Here is a 19,212-nt window from a genome sequence, read left to right on the forward strand (position 1 = left end):
TGCAGTTCCATAACAGACTTGGATGGAAAGCATGCTGACACGTTTCTGCACTCAATACAGTCTGAGTCCAAATTGCATGGCCTGTTGCCTGCGCACGCCTTCCAGCGTGGAGACAAACACATTCATGCACTAGGATGATCAGCAATTCATTAGCATTACAAGGAGCCTGGGTAGGAACATCATTGCTCGGACCCTTCCGCTCGCTGCAAGGGGCTCGGCTCTCTTTGAATTAACCAATCCAAGGCCTGCAGTAGGAACAGCGAGAAACTCCACTGAAAGAAGTATGTCGAGAAGAAAGCCAACTCTGCTGCCCCCACACAACTCTTAAGGTCACTGCGTGTGTCTACTGAATTTAGAAGTCTTGTCGTTGCCATTAAAAAAACACTTTTTGCATAATCTATTTATTGTGGGCGATACATGTTCTACCAGAAATAGACACTGTATCTCCAAAACAAACTCCAGGAGTTGCCTCACAGTTGAGCCAGAAGCCCTGAAAGTCAGAGCACAAAAAGGAGCTGAGAGTAGCACCTGGCTTCCACACTCCTGTACCAGCAGCAATACTTGTAGCAAGGACTGAAGAGGTCTTCTCTGCAGCTGTGCAGGCCCCAGAGAGCTGGCCTGAGAAGAACTTTACAACAAGTCACAGACAGAATCAGTGACAGAAGTTCTGACACCAAACAGAGGGGTGTGTTGGACACAATGCTTTTGAAGGAGGAGTGTACGGAGTTTATTAAACAGAAACAAAGTAAGGCCTATGAGACTTACCTCGAACAAATGATACAAGTTTGATACGCTTATTAACTAAAGGTCGCATTTTTATAAAAAAAAACGTTAAACTTGAACAAAAAAATGTATACAGAATGCAATAGAGGTTCATCAAATATTCCATCATGAGAATCACCTCTATAAGGTTCTCGAAGGTGAAAGGATTTGCTATCTAGAAGTGTTCAAATGGTTTTAAAACCATAGCTGGAACCGTTTGAAAAAGAACTTTAACACATCAAAAAAATGCAAACTGTGGCAAACACTAGAAGCTGCTAAACTCCTTTCCACACCACAAGACCCAACTACAGACACCAGGAAAGGGAGGGAGGATCTACAGGAACTAGCACACGTTGATCAAGTAACATTTTAACATCGGTCTTTTTAATCATAGTCCCTTCCTTGGCTTCATCTACTTTCATCTTTACATCAGGGCGTACCCCACACATTACATCCTTTGCAGGGTGGTGGGGAACGCGACTGGTGAAAAGAGACCTATCCACCCCTTTATTGTCTCTACGTCTTGCCCGATTTGTATCTATTGACACTGGTTTTTCTGCTTTTTGTTCTTTTGAGGGGTGCATGCGGCTGTGAAGCATGGGGAGATAATGTTCATCAGCAGAGATAGGAGAGGCAGAGAATGGTATGGGGGTTGGTGGTGGTGTAGGAGGAACACAGTGAACACCAGTTCCTGGGTTCCTCTTGCTACAAACAATATCGGAGGCAGAGTGGGAGGATTATTTCAGAGGGTGCCTTTTAAGACTGTAGGGACTCCTAGACTTCTGACCTAAAGTCTTCACCAACACTTTGCCAGCTTTGTGTCAAGGCACAGGATGCCTTATCCTGGACTGAGGTGGGCTGCACCCTGTACAGAGGTGCCCACAGAACCTGCACTGGCAGTAGCCAAGTAGTGCACAGGTAAGGGGGAAAAGCTGGAGTTTGTTATCAACAGTACAATACCGGCACGGTGTTTGGAAACCATTCTCTGAGGGAGCAAAGACATTACATGATACAGAGAAAGGGAGTAAATTAGAAAGTAGATTGTTGCATACTTGAAGATTTTCTAGATGCTCGCTTGGTTTGGGACCAAAAGACAGTTTGGAAAGTCAAAACTCGTAGCTAGGAGGATCTGAAGCGACAAGAACCATCAGCATGAACACAGGAAGTAATACAACAAAGCACGGATGAGCCACCAACAGGTCTCCTTGGGCAAACACCACTGCAGTGTCCTGAAACGCATCTAGCCTCTTCATACTGAAGCCCCAGTTCAAGTGTTCACTATTAGTATCTCTTACTGGCGTGTGTCACTACCACAAGTCACACGGTTTACATGCACTACAGTGAGTCACACGCTGTGCCTGCAGGAATATGCCTCTTTTTCCCGCGTACCATTTCCCCACATGTTGTTACAACAACCGTGTTGTAACAACGCATACCATTACCCCGCAAGTTGTAAGAATGACTTGCGGAGGGGGGCGCTGGATGCTGGAATAGTAAAATGTACCATTCCAACTCCAGTCTGTGCGGACTGTAGGGAAGGTGTTGGATTTTAAACCCAACACCTTCTCCCCCCTGCGCAAGCCATTGTAATGACTTGCGGGGTAATGGTATACGTTGTTACGACCACGCTGTAACAACATGCGGGGTGACGGTTGTTTACCGCATGCAGCAATATCACCACACCTGCACCTTTTCCAATCTTCCCCATCATCGAGACAGCCTCCATTTCAACTCCCCAAAAGAAACGTTGCAGGTGAAACAATGACAGATGCTGATTTACACAAAGGCTGGGGTGTCTGGTAAATATTAAACTTGAAAGAAAAACATTCAGTCTCTCACTTAACCTATTGTACCCTTCGTTCAAGTATTCAACTTAAATATTCCACAGCTTTGCAGAAAAAATGAACACACAGCTATCGACAGAGTCCTGGGATCGATCTGAGGTACACATTGAATCCTATGACCAGTCCTCTGAACCGGTAGCACACGCCTCTTCCGTGCACAGCTGGAAACATTCCAATGTTTAGAGCGAAGCATGTCAAAAGTCTTAGTGCTTAGAAATAAAATACCAAACTATTTCATGTAAGCTTATTTCACAATAAATTGTCCAGCACTCCCCAATAGCAGCATCCAAATGTCCAAAACAATTACAGAAGCCCATTAGAACAAAACGTAAACTGCGATGTGATGATGGAACAAACAATAGACCCATTCGTTGTTTACGGGCACTTCCTGCGAGGTCAGCTCTAGTAGTAGTCTTGCCGGGGCCTCTGGTTGTAGGAGTTGTAGCTGTTCTGTTGCCCATATGATGAGTAGTGAGACTGCCCCTGCCGGTGGCCCTGGTAGTTGTTTCCCCATCCCCTTCCGTGCCACTGCTGGTCCTGCCTGCTGTTCCAGTCGCGTCTCTCGCCGCGGTCTCTATATTGTCTGTTGTCCTGGAACCTGCAACAGAATGAATTCAAAACCAATGTAATCAAAGAAGTGATTGGAACAAAACAAGGTATTCATTTAAGGTAAACTTGGCCAGTGCTATGCACCGTGCACAAAGAATGTAGTTTAGAACGAGAATTTTGCACTGATTTTGATGCCGCCGCCCACCCCTCCCTAATGTGGCTACTTACAGAGCAGTCCAAAATCCCTTACTGTGCCACTCGAGCAGGGAACCGTCACAGGAGCCCAGCAGTGCGGCGTAGGCCAGTAGGATCAACAGGCATTTTGAAAGTACTAATCTGTTCAGTAGCCACCCCTGAAACCAGGACTACACATGCCGAAGATTGGTACAAATGTTGACAGACTCAGAACCGATGGCATCAGCAGGCAGACACTGGAAAACAGCCCTGCTGAGCCGGACAGTGCTGTTAAGCCCCCCTGCCCCCAACCCGAGCACTCTCAACAGGAGTCCCGAGTCTCTCTCAGGTAATTTATTCACCTGACAGCTCACACAAGTCACTTGATAAGGTGCAGTTCATACTGAAGACCACTCAGCTCTTCAGTTCTCAACTTACAAATCTGACATTTCATCCACCTCACTCCTGTCCGACAACATATGATAATTTCGAATATTCACTGAAAGGTCCGCTTGATACTCAAAGCGAATGGGACCCAAGGCCGTCCACTTGGGTATCTAAACAATGCCTCTGACGTCCTTCACTCCCTCGCAATATAAATAAACAACAAGAATCCACCCGATTGGGTGATGTGTTCCCTACTGTGGTGGGGAGCACATAGTGTTTTCAAAATACCCCTCACACACCAAAAGGACCCTTGGTGTCATGCTTCATCATTGGGGTCTTCGCACACCTCTACGGGATGCGGCGTGCTGCGCCCTCGACTACGCGGGAGCACTGATCATACAGACTATGCGTGGTGCGTGCGAGTATGTGGTGAGGCAGTTTAAGTGAGTGAATGGTTAAAAAGTGCTTGGCTCGTGGGGTAGGTCAGTACTATTTTAATGAGCCCCCGGGCTGGTACTATTAAAATGGGTGCAGGTGAGGTGATTATGTGATATTAAGCACATCACCTCTTGGGTGCGTCGACATGTTTCGGAGATCAACTCCTTCTTCAGGACGGGGTGCACCACACCCCACCGTACTCACGTTTTCCTAAGTAAAAAAGTGTATTTACAAAAGAGTGGAGCTGTAGTACTATAATGTGCCTACAAATTCAATGAAGTTCTCTGCTAATATGCAAATAACTGTGTTCTTGGTACAATGCCTCATGAGCCTCCAAACGTTGGGGGTTGCTCTGGCCCACTGGCTCGAGTTACAGCAATCGTAATGTCCTTGCTCCCCCAAACGCAGCGCCGCGTTCGGGGGAACATGTCGACGCACCCAAGAGGCGATGTGCTTAATATCACATAATCACCTCAACCTGCACCCATTTTAATAGTACCAGGACCTCCCAAGATGGACACACAAGACACCCCCCCACCTCACAGCACTGCACTAGTTCCCACCAGCAAATGCTGCCATTCCAAAATCCTCACCCACAGTCACAAAGCCCTCGACAACAAGGGCTCAGCCTACCTCAACCAGAGGGTGAGCTTCCACCAGCCCACAAGACAGCTTTGCTCCTCCTCCCTCCACCTCTTCCATTCCCCTCAAATCATCAGAAGTGGCGGCCGATCCTTGTCTCACCTCGCCCCCAAACTCTGGTACGACCTCCCCCTACCTCTTCGATCTGCACCAACACTATTGGAGTTCAGAAAGAGACTGGAAGCCTGTCTCTTCAACAAATATCTGGGAGCAGCAGATTGCCCCTCTCCTCCTAAACGTCTGGAGACCCTCACGGGTGATGAGTAGAGCTCTAAAATCGGGTTGGATTGATCTCTCTAGTTAAAGAACCAGGCCCAGAGCATCTGGACTAGTGTGCTAGAACAAGGACACGAGGTCGGGACTTGAGCTTTAAGTATTTGTTGCCGTCCTTTTTCAACACTTTAATGGCCAAAGTGGATCAAATAAGCACCTAGGATGAGGCCTCCAGCTTTCACCATTGCTTTTCCAGCCAGCGTTATGAGCCGGATCATATAGAAGCCCCCACAGTAACGAAGATCTGCTGAGGCCTTGACCACTATGGAAGTCAATTCTTGGTCTGGTTGCCGAATTTCTCTTTGCGCTTGGGAGAGTCAGCCCGAGCATACACTCGGTCTTGGGCTCATTGGAAGGAAGTGTTTGGATGAAGCCCGGAGGAAGACTACAGCAGTGCCCGAAGGTGTATCAATCGTATTTTGCATTTAGCGTGTCCCACGTCTTGTTTGTCCAAGAGTGCTATTCAGATCACCGAACTGAATGTAAGGCAGCCCCCCGGGGGCTCATGACAGTATGATGCAAACACCCCTAGTGGCCATCTAGTGACTGTGAAAGGCTTTACCAAGCTTGGTTTTAGTCAGCAAAACGCTGCTGCAGTGATAAATCTTAAAAATGTGCTCTTGCAAAAAAGAATGTGGATTTAGGCCACATTAAAAAGACAAGCTTTTCACTGGCTGCTCATACAATCATGGTTTAACCTCATGGATGCTGAAGACCTCCCTCTCCTGTGCTGGGCCATAATGTTAATGGGTGTGGTCATGACGAGCTGAGCTCGTCATGAGCATCGAAAGGGTTAAAGTTATTCAACATTTAATATGCTACCTCGGACAGATAACACAACACAACCTGAAAATCGCCAAACTGGACTAGAAAGGTCCGTGGATATTTAGCGTTAGAAGGCTGAAATGCAGCGACAGGATACACACGTTTGTGAATAAGTTCCGTAATGAACTTAGTTACGGTCTGGGCATTCTCGCGTATCCCTGTGAAATGCAAAGTGAAGGGTGTGATCTATTTTCTGGATCACCTACTTTTAGTTCTTCCAATTCAGACTGCAGTTTAAGGGTTATAGATTCATGTTTGGGCTTGAACTTTACTCTATTTGGGAGACCCGTGCTGTGAGCAGCTGCATACTGGCATGAATCAGACTTAATTACTCATTTGTTTTTCTGTGTTCAGTTCTCCTAATATCTGATGTAGGATCTCATCTGTTGGAGGCCCCTTATACATCTCGGAGGCTGGCAACCCTGCCATTGCTTGTGCAGATTCCAGCGCTGCCCGCTGAGGGCTGACTTGGGCACTGTCTTGGAAACTTTCGAATACCATCCGCGATGCTGAAGTAGACTCCAACATAGGTGAAAGAGTGGAAATGTGCTGTGTCTCACCTGAATCTTTCCTAGCGAGGCCATCATTATTTGCCATGTTACGCCGTGACAGTGGGCCCTTCTCTACATGTCTCCTTAGAACAAACCGCAGAAAGCATTGGGTAAGCTGGCCATTTTTTAAATATTGCATTATCTCTAAACAAGGATCCATGTATGGCATTATCGGGTTCAGGTTGTTCCACCGGATTTTAATCTACATTTTTCCCTTATTGAATACATCTTATGATTGACATGTTGGGAAACAGCTTTCTAGATTCCATTCCATTGGCCTCATTACATCCTTCTTCAAGAGCAGTCTGGCCTCTCGAGGTCTCTGATCTTTGTGCGCCCTTTTTCTGATAGGATTGATGGTCAATCAATCGACCAGGAGAAATGATCTGTTGCACCATTTCTGAGATACGGACCCGTACCCTAGGGTGGAAGAGGTACTGCTATGATACATTGGGCCATATGTATCATAGTTCCGTTTTGCGAATTCCAAATAGCGATTTTTAAGGAATCGCTATTTAGAATTCGCAAAACGGTATGCATGTACAAAATCGCTTTTTTATAGCGATTCCTTACCATTCCTAATTTGCGATTAGCAAATTGCTAAATCGCAAATTACCCATTCATTTCTATGGGCCAGGAGGCCCATAGGAATGAATGGGCAATTTGCGATTAGCAATTTGCTAATCGCAAATTAGGAATTTTTTCAAGGGTGTAGGGGTGTCTCAAGAACACCCTGCTGCACCCCTGAAAATGACATTTGGGGGCATATGGCGCTCATACACGCCCTAAGGGCATGTATGACCGTCATATGGCACCTTTGGAATTTAAATAAATTGCTTTTTTAAAAGAATTGGCATTTTTGCATAAATATTTCTTTGATACATTGCATTTAAGGAATCGCAAATTTTGCGATTCCTTAAGTTCAATCGCAAAATAAGGAATAGCAAAATGTGCGATTCCTTGTTTTGCTGCGAAAATGTTTCATACATATCATTTAGCTAATTAGCATTCGCAAAGGCCGAAATTCTGCGAATTTCGGCCTTTGCGAATGCTAATTAGCTTGATACATATGGCCCTTAGTGATGTATTCAGTCTTGCCAAGCTGTTATTTTGTTATCGTGGTGTCCCTTGACAATCGTTTCATTTGTACCCAAGAATTGAGAACAACTACCTTTGAAGTAGGTATACATCGGAAATCAAAAGTAAAGGTGAGAGCACAATCTTAAATCTGGAACTGACCATGGGAATGCTGGAGGTCTCCCAGGGGGTTACAAGCCACATCTGTAGCTACACGGACCGCCTTGGGGACACAAGTTTACTCGACCTAGAAAGGTGCCTATTGCATACCCTAGGCCGCACACCGACCAGCAGTCAGTACTTGTTGTTGATTTTTTTTATTATTGCTCCACCCTGCCTCTTTTATTGTTTTTTAAACTTTTAGCAATTTTGGTGATAGTGTGAGGTACCCCATATACCTGCTGTGCTTTCGTTATACCTCCTTGTACCTTGATAGGGTACAACTTTTGAGACGCATGTACTGATGCACTAATGTGCACTACTACGGGGCAAGGGGACCTTGAAACAATACAAGTTACATTTCTTCCCCCAGTACCTCAAACAACGCGGAGGCAGCACCAGTTAAGTAGTCATAAGCCAAGCCTAAGTTGTTTTCAAAATATTTTTTATTTTTCTTCGTGATGGATAGTGCAAAGGACAGCCAACGCGTTTCGTTCCTACCCAAGGAACTTCGTCAGGGCAGAAATTATTGATGAATCAGGTTTAGAGTTGTTCCAAAGATTTATTGTGACGAACAGGTGAGAAGTGCACCGATACAGATCAATAGTAGCAGCGATTGGTTCTTCAATAGCCATTCACCACCAAAGGGAATTCCACAGTAAGGTAAAATGACAAAGTCCATGTTCAATTGGATCCGTAATTAGGAAACACCAGAAAATAATAAGATCTGGTGTGTCTGTATTCCAAGCAAGTCTCCTGTGATACGCGATTTGCATGGTACTTCGCTGGAGGTTGTAAGGTTACAAGGATCGCAAGTTGGTCCATGCTTTTGCAGACCTCTCTGCTCAGCTGATTCAAGACACTGACCACGAATCCTGGTCTGTGGCTTCTGCTTGCTTGGCGATGTGCCGTAGCCTTCTTTCCAAGCGGACCGCTCGAGTCCTTTCCACCAGTTCAGAAACCCCGTTGGTCCAGGAAGGGCTACAAGCAAAGGCTCTCCGGGAGGGAGGGTGGATGTTAAGCAAGTCACAAAGGCGCAATACAGCACAAATGGAGATCGGGCTTCCCTGGAAGGAGTACGGGGTGGCTTGTTACACGCCTGCCATCTTGGACGTCGTCAGTCACCCGGGAGCAGCTTTAACTACGGAGCATGACGGGTGCTCTAATATCATAAGGGGAAACACGTACCAGACTACAGAGAACTATTCCGGCAAATATTTTTCCAACGCGGCAGTATTCGCCACTCGGCGGCATAAGGAAATTAAAGGCTTGAGTTTCAAAAAAATCAAGGAGCTCCGGCAAGAATTGTCCAGCAGTCCAGACTAAGTACTGTACATGGGATAGTCATGCCTTTTCCACTCGGTTGATCGGGTGAAGGACTTGCTGCAGTCTATTCATTGAATTTAAAGGGGGGGGGGGGGGGCAGGAAGGGGGTGGTGTAAGCAATACATGTTCAAATTTAATTATGCTCTTATTTTTTTTTTTTTTTTTTTTTTTAACAACTCTGGTTAAGCTGCCGGTGCAGTCCATGACGCCTTCAGTTTCCCCTCAGGGAGCCTTATAGGTGCCATGTCAGGGAACCATCAGGGTGCACAATGGGAGTGGATGAAGGTTGGAGGTGGTTCCTAGGTGAGCCAAGGACGGGCATGGCTCCAGGGGTAGCAGGGATAGAGTCACTTCAGGGTGTCAGGGTGGAAGGGGGGAGGGGCGAGGCGTCAGGTAGAGAAGTTTGCAAACTCACTGTTGCTTCAATTAGAATTTAAAGGTGTTTGGCTTAAGCCTCACGTTTTCCAAATTAGGGCAGAGAAGTCTCTGCAGGGAGTCGGTAGGCTGAGGGCTTGGGATCAAGATGGAAAAGAGACATCTAGGATGTTAAGTATCCCTTAGCGATGAAGCCAGCATGTATAAGGGTAGTCTCTTGTAGCACCAATGGCATTAACAACTGAATTAAGTACAGGTCTATTTTGGCACGGCTTGAATCAGCCAACGCCCAAATCATCTCTCTTCAGGAGACCCATTTAAAGGCTCTGACTAAGCAACCTACAGCTCCCAACTTTGTTTCCCAGGCATTTTAATTGTCAGCAAATGCGGCGGTTAGGGAGGTGCCCATTTTGATTGCTCACAATTTTCCAGGAGAGGTGCTACAGGTGGATCCCAAGACGAGGTGTATATTGGGTAGTTTGCAGGTTAATAGCCAGTCCATCCATCTGGTTAACTTCTACAGGTCAACAGAAGCCTACATCACTCCCCTTGTGGAAGTTTATAATATATTACTCCCAGGGAATGCTTTGTTTTTAATTGGGGAAAATTTCAACGCCATTCAGAACTTAAAACAGGATTGTTCCTGTAAAAATAAGCAGCAAAATAAACCGAAGATGGCTCGTCTTTTAACAACATTAGGGACTTTGCCCTGGTTGACACCTGGCGGATCGATCACCCTTTAGAAAGAGAATATACCTTCTTTTACAAACGCGTTAATTCTGCTTCAAGAATTGACCTCTTTCTAACATCTCACCAATGAGACAAAGATCTTTGTCTCATTGGTGAGATGTTAGAAAGAGGTCAATTCTTTTCCGACCACACTGTCCCCTTCCTAGACTCTGGTGATGAACGGCCCTCCTGTCAAACAGCCTTGATGGTCGCTGGATAAGTCATTATTAACAAAGGAAAGTTGTATTATGGCCATGCATCACGCTCTTAGAGGTGTGCTTTCTTAGAAATACAGGTACAGCTACAAGCTTTGCTGTATGGAAGGCCTGCAAAGCTTTCATTTGGAGCGAGGCAATCTCCTTTAAAACTCAAGTCAATAAATTAAGGTGAGAAAAAGCTGCAGCCTTATAATATGAATTTGAATGTACTTGTAGCGAGTGTTCCACATCTCACACTTCGGAATATAGCCAAACTAGCACAAGCAAGCCAAAGTTTAAAGGACTACTACATTTCTAGATAATTAGTCAACCAGAACTCCCGCTTCCTGCACTACTAAGAGGAAAGCAAACATGCAGGGCGAGCTTTAGCTTGGTCTGTGGAAAAAAAAGGGAAACAATTTTCGATAAGACCAAAAACCAAACAATTCAGTCAACAGATCAAATTGGCAAAGTCTTCCATGAACACTACGCAGACCTCTTTGGCACTACTCATATAATGATTACACTAGAAAAGAACGAGGACTTTTTACAGCCAATAGAGTTGCCTAAACTGACCAGAGATCAAGATCTATCTGCAGCCCCAATCTCATTACCAGAAGTCCAAGAGGCCATTAAATTGCTGATTTGTGCTAAATTAGCTCGTGGTACTGATGGCCCACTGGCAGAACTATACAAGGCATTTGAGGAACAAATAGCAAGCTTTCTAGTTGTTTTATTTAATGCAATAGTGAAAGAATGTTAGGTACCCACCTTCTTTATGGAGGCAGTGATTGTAAGCTTTCTCAGAAGGACAAGCCACCTTCACAACCTGGCTCATATCGCCTCATTATTCTAACAGTGATTACAAGTTACTCAGGAGAAGTGTGGCTCAATGGTTAGAGCGGCAGACCCTGATGCAGAGGTCTGCCCGGGACCAGGGTTCAATTCCCCGCCTCGGCGGGTCTCGGGCTCAATTTCCTCGGACCTGATAATTCTCGCCTCGGTGCCTATTCCAATCATGGAGTCCCACTCTGCAACTCTGGGCAATAGCTTGCTTAATCTCCACAACGGCCCCCACAACGCTAAGGATGCCTGGCCTCCACCTTGGGGGTGCCCAGGAGTGGACACCTCACAGGGAAAGCCAGGATGGGTTCCACAGCGATATTCGTACAAGCGCCTTGAGACCCTTGCGGGTGAGTCGTGCGCTATACAAGTATCAATTTTCAATTTTACCAGGATCATTGCACTAAATCGGAGGTTCACAGTGACCAAAGCAGATTCTTGCCCGCAAGATCGATGTCACGGAAGGATTAGTTACTTACCTGTAATCCTAGTTCTCTTCCAGGGGTATCCTCATCAAAGTCATAAGCATTAAAATATTCCCGCCCATGTGCGGGACCCCGGAAACACTATATTATATGTGCCCCACATATATATATACTCATATATATATATATAATACATGCAATAGCAGCCAATAGAAACAGAGCTGAAATATGCTGTGTAGAATTTCCACCATACATGTAATAATAATAAGCATTAGAAACATGAGAAACAACAAACAAGTTTGTTTAGAAATTGTTTTAATGCTCAGAAAGCAGCAGAAATTCTCATAACTCACTGGAAGCATAGAAAGCTCCCAGGCTGCATTGCAAACACACAGTCTAAAAAGACTGAAAAGCTAACCTGTAGCTGCATAGCAATAAACTGACACCGTGCCTTTAAGGCACTCATGACCCCCAGTATCCCATCATGCCTCAGGGGTGACAGTTAGGTCAGTTGTTCTTTTCGGAGACTGAAAATAAACCCAATAACAAAATAGGTTAACCATATCTCCTTATTAAAGAACGTCCTTTGCCCGGGGAGGCGGGAGGGTTGCTTATGACTTTGATGAGGATACCCCTGGAAGAGAACTAGGATTACAGGTAAGTAACTAATCCTTCTCTTCCAGGGGATCCTCATCAATAGTCATAAGCATTAGAATAGAATAGCAAGCCTCACCTCATCTCCCTGCGGGCAAAGGAGTAACAATACAGTAACAAACCATATTAAGCCTAGTAACCACTAAGCTTGTACAGGCCGTAGGCTACCCAAATAGATTCCTCAAAGAGGCTTGTCCTACTTGAGTATCGGCCCTGGAATCAGACTCGAGACAGTAATGTCTCGTAAAGGTATGAACTGATTTCCAAGTCGCAGCCTTGCATATCTCCGACATTGGAATGTCGTGCAAGAAGGCTACTGTAGCGGCCTTCCCTCTAGTGGAATGCGCTTTGGGTGACTGCAACAAGGGCTTGCCTGCAAGCTGATAAGCCAATTTAATGCAAGAGACAATCCATCTCGCAATGGACCTCTTGGCTGCTGGAAAACCTGTTCGCATTGAACCATAGTTCACAAACAGTTGATCCGTTTTCCTAATCCCTTTGGTCATTTCCAAATAGAACTTGAGCACTAAGGAGTGCAGTGACCGCTCGGCTGGGGTCGTAGGATTTGGAAAAAATGACGGGAGGGAAATGGACTGATTTATATGAAAATCAGAGATGACTTTAGGTAAGAAAGCTGGATGAGCCCTTAGGACTACCCTATTGTGATGAAAGATAGTGTATGGTTCTTTCGCACAGAGAGCTTGAATCTCGCTGACTCTGCGAGCAGAGGTAATCGCCACCAAAAAGGCCGCCTTCCAAGAGAGATGTTGCAAAGAGGCCTTGTGGATGGGCTCAAAAGGTGGTGACATTAACCTGGATAGCACCAGGTTTAATTCCCATGGAGGAGAAGGATTTCGCACAGGGGGATACACTTTCTTCAACCCCTGGAGGAAGTCCTTAACCACTGGAATCTGAAAGAAAGAAACCTGATCTGGTGATTTTCTGTATGCACTATGGCTGACAAATGCACCCTAATAGAAGCGTATTTTAAACCAGCAGTAGCTAGGGAAAGGAGGTATGGCAAGATGACGTCCTCCTGTCCTTTAGTCGGATCAAGGTGATGATCCCTACACCATAGGAAAAACCTCTTCCACTTAAACGCATAGGAAGCTCTCGTGGAAGGTCTCTTAGCCTCCTTTAAAATGTTCATGCACTCAGGAGGCAAGTTCAAATGTCCATATTGCAGGACCTCAGGAGCCATGCTGTTAGGTTCAATGATGGGAGGTTGGGGTGCATTATCCTCCCGTTCATCTTGCTCAACAGGTCCGGCCTGCAAGGGAGTCGTCTGTGTGGACATACAGACAGATGTAGAAGGTCCGGGTACCACCACTGCCGCGGCCAATCCGGAGCTATCAGGATCATTTCCATGTTCGACCTGCAGAGCTTGGAAACTACTCTCGGAATCAGAGCCAGGGGAGGAAACGCGTAAGCGAATGACCCTGACCAATCCATCAGCAGAGCATTCCCCTGAGTCCCTGGTCGGTGGAACCTGGACGCGAAGGCGTGGCATTTGGAGTTTTCGTCGTCTGCAAACAAATCTATGGTTGGACTACCCCAGCAACGAAAAAGCTCTTCCACTACTTCGTCGTGTAGCACCCAGTCTGGCTGATCTTCGAAGTGCCTGCTGAGTGCGTCTGCTTTTACGTTCAACTCGCCTGGAAGGTGCACCGCCACTATCGTGAGGCCTCGAGAGAGGAGCCAATGCCAGATTGCCTGAGCCTCTCGAGACAGAGGGCGAGACCTTGTGCCTCCTTGTTTGTTCAGATAGAACATGGTGGTCGTGTTGTCCGTCTGAACTAGGACTGAGTTGGACTCTATCGCTGGTAAAAAGGCTTTGAGAGCCAGGAATACCGCTCTGAGTTCCAGCATATTGATGTGGTATGTCTGCTCCTGCGCAGACCACAGGCCTTGAATCTGAAGTGGACCCATATGCGCTCCCCAACCTTGCAGAGAGGCATCCGTCACTATCGACTGCGTCAGAAGAGGCTGGTGAAACCGAACCCCCACCAGCAGATTCTTTCTCCGTGTCCACCATTTGATGGCATCTTTTGTCGCTTGGGAGAGTTTGATGCGATCCTCCCAAAGATCTGTCGCCTGGTCCCATTGATCCTCCAGAGCCTGCTGTGGAGGACGCATTCTCAGCCTGGCGTTTGGGATGAGAAAGATGCAGGACGCCATGGAACCTAGCTGGGATGCTACTTGTCGTGCTGTTGGAAGCCGAGATTTCAGCAGGATTCCACATTTCTGGTTCATGGAAAAAAGTCTCTCCTCCGAAGGAAACGCTTTTCCCACTTTTGTGTCCAGAACGGAGCCTAGGTAGTGGATTGATTGAGTAGGCCGCTGGATTGACTTCTCCAGGTTCACATGGAGGCCGAGCCTGTGCAACTGGAGTAGACACAGATGTAGATCGTGTTTTACCTGCGCTGGAGATGGACCTTTCAGGAGCCAGTCGTCCAGGTACGGGTAGATGAAGAGCCCCTTCTTGTGAAGAAAAGCCGCCACCACTGCCATGCATTTGGTGAAGACTCGTGGTGCGGACTTGAGACCGAAGGGTAGCACTGTGTACTGATAGTGTTTGTTCCCTACGACAAACCTTAAGTACTTGCGATGTTGTAGAGCAATAGGGATGTGAAAGTACGCATCTTGTAGGTCCACCGAACACATCCAATCTCCGACTTGAAGATGTGGGCATATTTGGTGAAGTGCCAACATGCAAAACTTTTCTCTGACGATGACCTTGTTTAGAAGTCGTAGATCGAGTATTGGTCTGAACTTGTCCTCCTGATCTTTTTTGGGGACAAGAAAGTACCTGGAGTAAACTCCCTTTCCTCTTTGAGCGAGAGGAACCTCCTCTATCGCTCTTTTTTGTAGTAGGACATTTACCTCTCTTCGGAGCAAGCTTAGTTGATGAGGGTAAGCGCTCTTTGGAGGAATGCTCTTTGGAGGGGCACGGAAACGTAGTCTGTATCCATTGCGCAGTATATTCAGCACCCACTGATCCTTGGTGATGCTGACCCACTCTGCCAGGTGTTGTGAAGCACTTCCTCCCACTGGAGTGGGCAACGGCGCCAGAGGAAGCCACTGATCAGGCTTTTCCTCCTCTTGTGGTGTTCGAGGATTGCTGATGACCTCCTCTACCTCTGCCAGGTTTACCTCGAAACTGGGGTTTTCCTTGGGTTTTACTTTGGGACCATTGAGGGGTTTGAACCCTCTGTTGAGCCCCTCTCCCCCTGTTGGGCTTGAAACGGCGCTTGAACTCTTTCTTCTTTTCCAAGCCCACCGCTTTCACTGTGTCCAGTTCCGTCTTCATTCGGGTCATTTCTTCGTCAGCATGCTCCCCGAAGAGAGCGGAACCCGAAAAGGGGAGATTAAGGATGCGATGTTGAGCATCCGGCTTCAGGCCTGTCAGGCGCAACCATGCCGATCTCCTGGCACAAACCCCATGAGAATAGGAGTGCGCCGCCAGGACAGCACCATCCGCAGCCGTGCTTATCATCTGATTCGCCACCAGACATCCTTCAGTCACGGTCTCTTCAAAATCCTGCTGGTCTTCTTTTGGCAGCTTGGCTTTGAACCGTTCCATAGAGTCCCATAAGGCTCTGTCGTACCGACCCAGAAGTGCAGCCGCACTAGAAACCTTAAGAGTCGACGCAGCTGAGTTGCAAACTTTGCGACCCCAGGAGTCTTGAGTCTTGCTGTCCTTGTCTGGGGGGACTGAAGAAGAACCGGCAACTGCGTGTGTCTTCCTCGCCGCCGCCACAATAACAGAGTCTGCTGGAGGGTCAGATCTTACAAAAACCGGGTCAGAAGAGGCCGGTTTGTATTTCTTCTGAATGCGGGCTGGCACAGCTCTGATAGCCGCCGGAGTTAGGAATACCTCCTTGACAGGATCCATAATCCCCGGGACTAATGGTAGTAGAGGACGGGTGATCGCCTTTTTGTGTAAAGTCTCAAAAATGACTGTCGTTGTAACCTGAGGGACAGACATTTCAATGCTCAGCTTCTGAGCTCCTCTTTGCAAGACATCCAGATACGTGCCAATGTCATCCACTGGGGAGGATCGGGACGTAGGACTGTCCGTCAAAGTAGGGGAGTAGTCCCTCTTGGAAGACCTGGTAGAAGAGGTAGATGAAGTAGACGGAGTTCGTCGACGTCTACGGTGAACACTGTGCCTCCTCTCTTTTGATCGTTTCGAACGCTCTTCCCGTCTAGGAGAGCGAGACCCGACGCGCTCCTCTGGTTCTTTTCTGGGAGATCGGGGCCTTCTGGGAGATCTGGTTGGTGTTCTCACAGGAGATTTGCGCCTGGGAGGGCTATGCTTGTCCATCTCCTCCACCAGATCCTGAAGAGGAGACCTGTGCTGCGAGCTGGCATAGTCCTGCATACGCTTTACAGCCCCAGAATCTCTCCAATGGTCCAAAGACCTGTACCATCTAGGCGACAGTCTGACTTTATCCGCCCAAGGGTCCGTCCGACGCTCAGGTGATTTGCGTACCGGACTTCGACGATGCAGTTGAGGCGCCAGAGGACCTTGAGGTGGAATGACGGGAAGCTGACTCCATTACCATCACCACATCTGAACATCTCGACGTCGAGCGATCTTCCCTCGTGGTCGAGTGCTTTCGGGGAGTCGGCGGATCAAACAATCTTGTTTTTGAATGTCTATGCGAGGATGTATGGTCTCTCGACGTCGAGCGGCGATGAGCAGCCGCCGACGGAGTCCTCTCTCTCGAAGTCGCCCAGTCGTCGACGAGAGTCTCGACGTCGAACGACCTGTTGTCGACGAAGCACCCTGCCTCGACGTCGAGTGACGATGTCCAATCGTCGACGGAGGTCTTTCTCTCGACGTCGAACGGTGATGATCAGCCGTCGACGGAGATTTCTGCCTCGACGTCGAATGTCTGTGCGACGACGGTGGAGGGGTATTGGACACCCTCGACGCAGAGAGCTGACGAGACACCGACGGAGACTGCCTCCTCGACGCCGATCGACTCTTCCCTGTCGACGGCGGAGAGGTCTTGGTCCTCGACGCCGAACGTCGCTTCTTCGACGACGGCGGAGGAGTCACACTTCTCGACGCAGGTCGTCGCCTGGTTGACGACGGCGGAGGGGTCTTGGAACTCGCCGCCGACCGTCGCCCGGTTGACGGCGGCGGAGTTCCCTTCCTCGACGTCGGACGTCGCCCTGTTGACGCCGGCGGAGGGGATTTCGATGATGGAACTGGATCCTTCGACGTCGTCGACGTACCTGGTCTTCTCTTCGACGGCGAGCCCGCCGTCGACGGTAAATTAGACTATGAATGATCCACCGGTGGTTCTTTTCTCAGCGCCGAGCCCGACGCTGAGGGTGAGGGGTGTGAAGACTTCTTTCTGGAAGCTGAATGAGTCTTCTTGGAGCCCTTCCTCACCGGAGATCTTCCTCTCGATGACCTATGAGCTAGGCCATAAATGCGAATCTCTCCCTGTCTTTTAAAGTTCTTCCTGACAGGTGTTCACAATGAGGACAGGTGCCTGGATCATGTTCCTCAGGCAGACACAGGATACAGACGTCGTGGTTGTCTGACTTGGCCTTCTTGTTGCCACAAGAAGGGCATTTGTCAAAGAGTGAAGGCATTTTCAGTAGAAAATGCTCACCAAATTGACTGAAAAAGACAGTGTCTTACTTGACTAGATGTTAAATGTCGAGTAAGAACAAAAAAATTGTCAAAAGTGAAGAGTTTTTCTGTCAAAAAACAGAAAAATTAGTGGAGCTGTGGAGGGTCCTTCTCTGAAGGAGCCGGAAAGAACAACTGACCTAACTGTCACCCCTGAGGCATGATGGGATACTGGGGGTCATGAGTGCCTTAAAGGCACGGTGTCAGTTTATTGCTATGCAACTACAGGTTAGCTTTTCAGTCTTTTTAGACTGTGTGTTTGCAATGCAGCCTGGGAGCTTTCTATGCTTCCAGTGAGTTATAAGAATTTCTGCTGCTTTCTGAGCATTAAAACAATTTCTAAACAAACTTGTTTGTTGTTTCTCATGTTTCTAATGCTTATTATTATTACATGTATGGTGGAAATTCTACACAGCATATTTCAGCTCTGTTTCTATTGGCTGCTATTGCATGTTATATATATATATGTATTATATATATATATATATATATATATATATATGAGTATATATATATATATATATGTGGGGCACATATAATATAGTGTTTCCGGGGTCCCGCACATGGGCGGGAATATTCTAATGCTTATGACTATTGATGAGGATCCCCTGGAAGAGAATTGAAATTTCTAAATGCAAGCTATGGATCACTGTTTCAACAACAAACTCAAAGGAGCCATAATAATGCACAATGTCGAAAAGGCTTTCGACCTTGTGCAGTGGGAGGTATTATTCACCACTTTACTTTGCCTCGGATTCCCCACAAAACTAGTCCAATTTTTGAAAAAACTTGTATGCCAAACAGAAGCAAAAATTGTGAGTAATTCACACACCCTAGGCTAAGTAACCATCGGAAGAGGTACAAGGCACGGTTGCCCGATGTAACCGGTCCTCTTTTCCCCTCTTCATAGAGCCTTTGGCAGCAGCATTAAGATAAGATCTCCAGGTGAGAGATCCTCTTTTAGGAGAACTAAAGATTCAACTTTTTGATATGATTATTTAGCTGGCGAGAAACAAAACATTAACACACTCCATAAAATCCAGACATTCAGGGATAAAGGGGGCTATAAGATAAAACCAGCCAAGCCCGAAGTTATTCTGTATAACTGCACACCTTCAAATCTACTCGTTGATATGAGGCAGCACTTTTTAGCCTCTCATCCCACAAGTTATTTGGGTATACTCATATCATGCGACTTCTTAGACCTGTTCAAGTTAAACTATACTCCCAGCTTAAATAAAACATGTTCTTTTTTGCATAGTCGGCAAACTCTTCCTCTGAGCATATATAGGACGGGTCGCACTAACCAAGACTAAGATCCTCTCGTTT

The 19,212-nt window shown here is 46.9% G+C and overlaps 1 protein-coding gene across 3 annotated transcripts in view; it reads right to left on the minus strand.

The window, feature by feature from the left end:
* Positions 1-797: 797 nt before the first annotated feature.
* The window catches only part of LOC144762107 (RNA guanine-N7 methyltransferase-activating subunit-like protein), a 42,273-nt gene continuing 23,858 nt past the window's right edge, over positions 798-19,212 (minus strand). For all 3 annotated transcript variants that reach the window (XM_078647228.1, XM_078647230.1, XM_078647229.1), the window contains exon 3: positions 798-3,204. In XM_078647228.1, the coding sequence (XP_078503354.1) occupies positions 3,009-3,204 (196 nt within the window). In that variant the 3' untranslated portion in view covers positions 798-3,008. The remainder of the gene's footprint in view (positions 3,205-19,212) is intronic.

The sequence above is a fragment of the Lissotriton helveticus genome, chromosome 6 (assembly GCF_964261635.1).
Source record: "Lissotriton helveticus chromosome 6, aLisHel1.1, whole genome shotgun sequence".
NCBI lineage: Eukaryota > Metazoa > Chordata > Amphibia > Caudata > Salamandridae > Lissotriton > Lissotriton helveticus.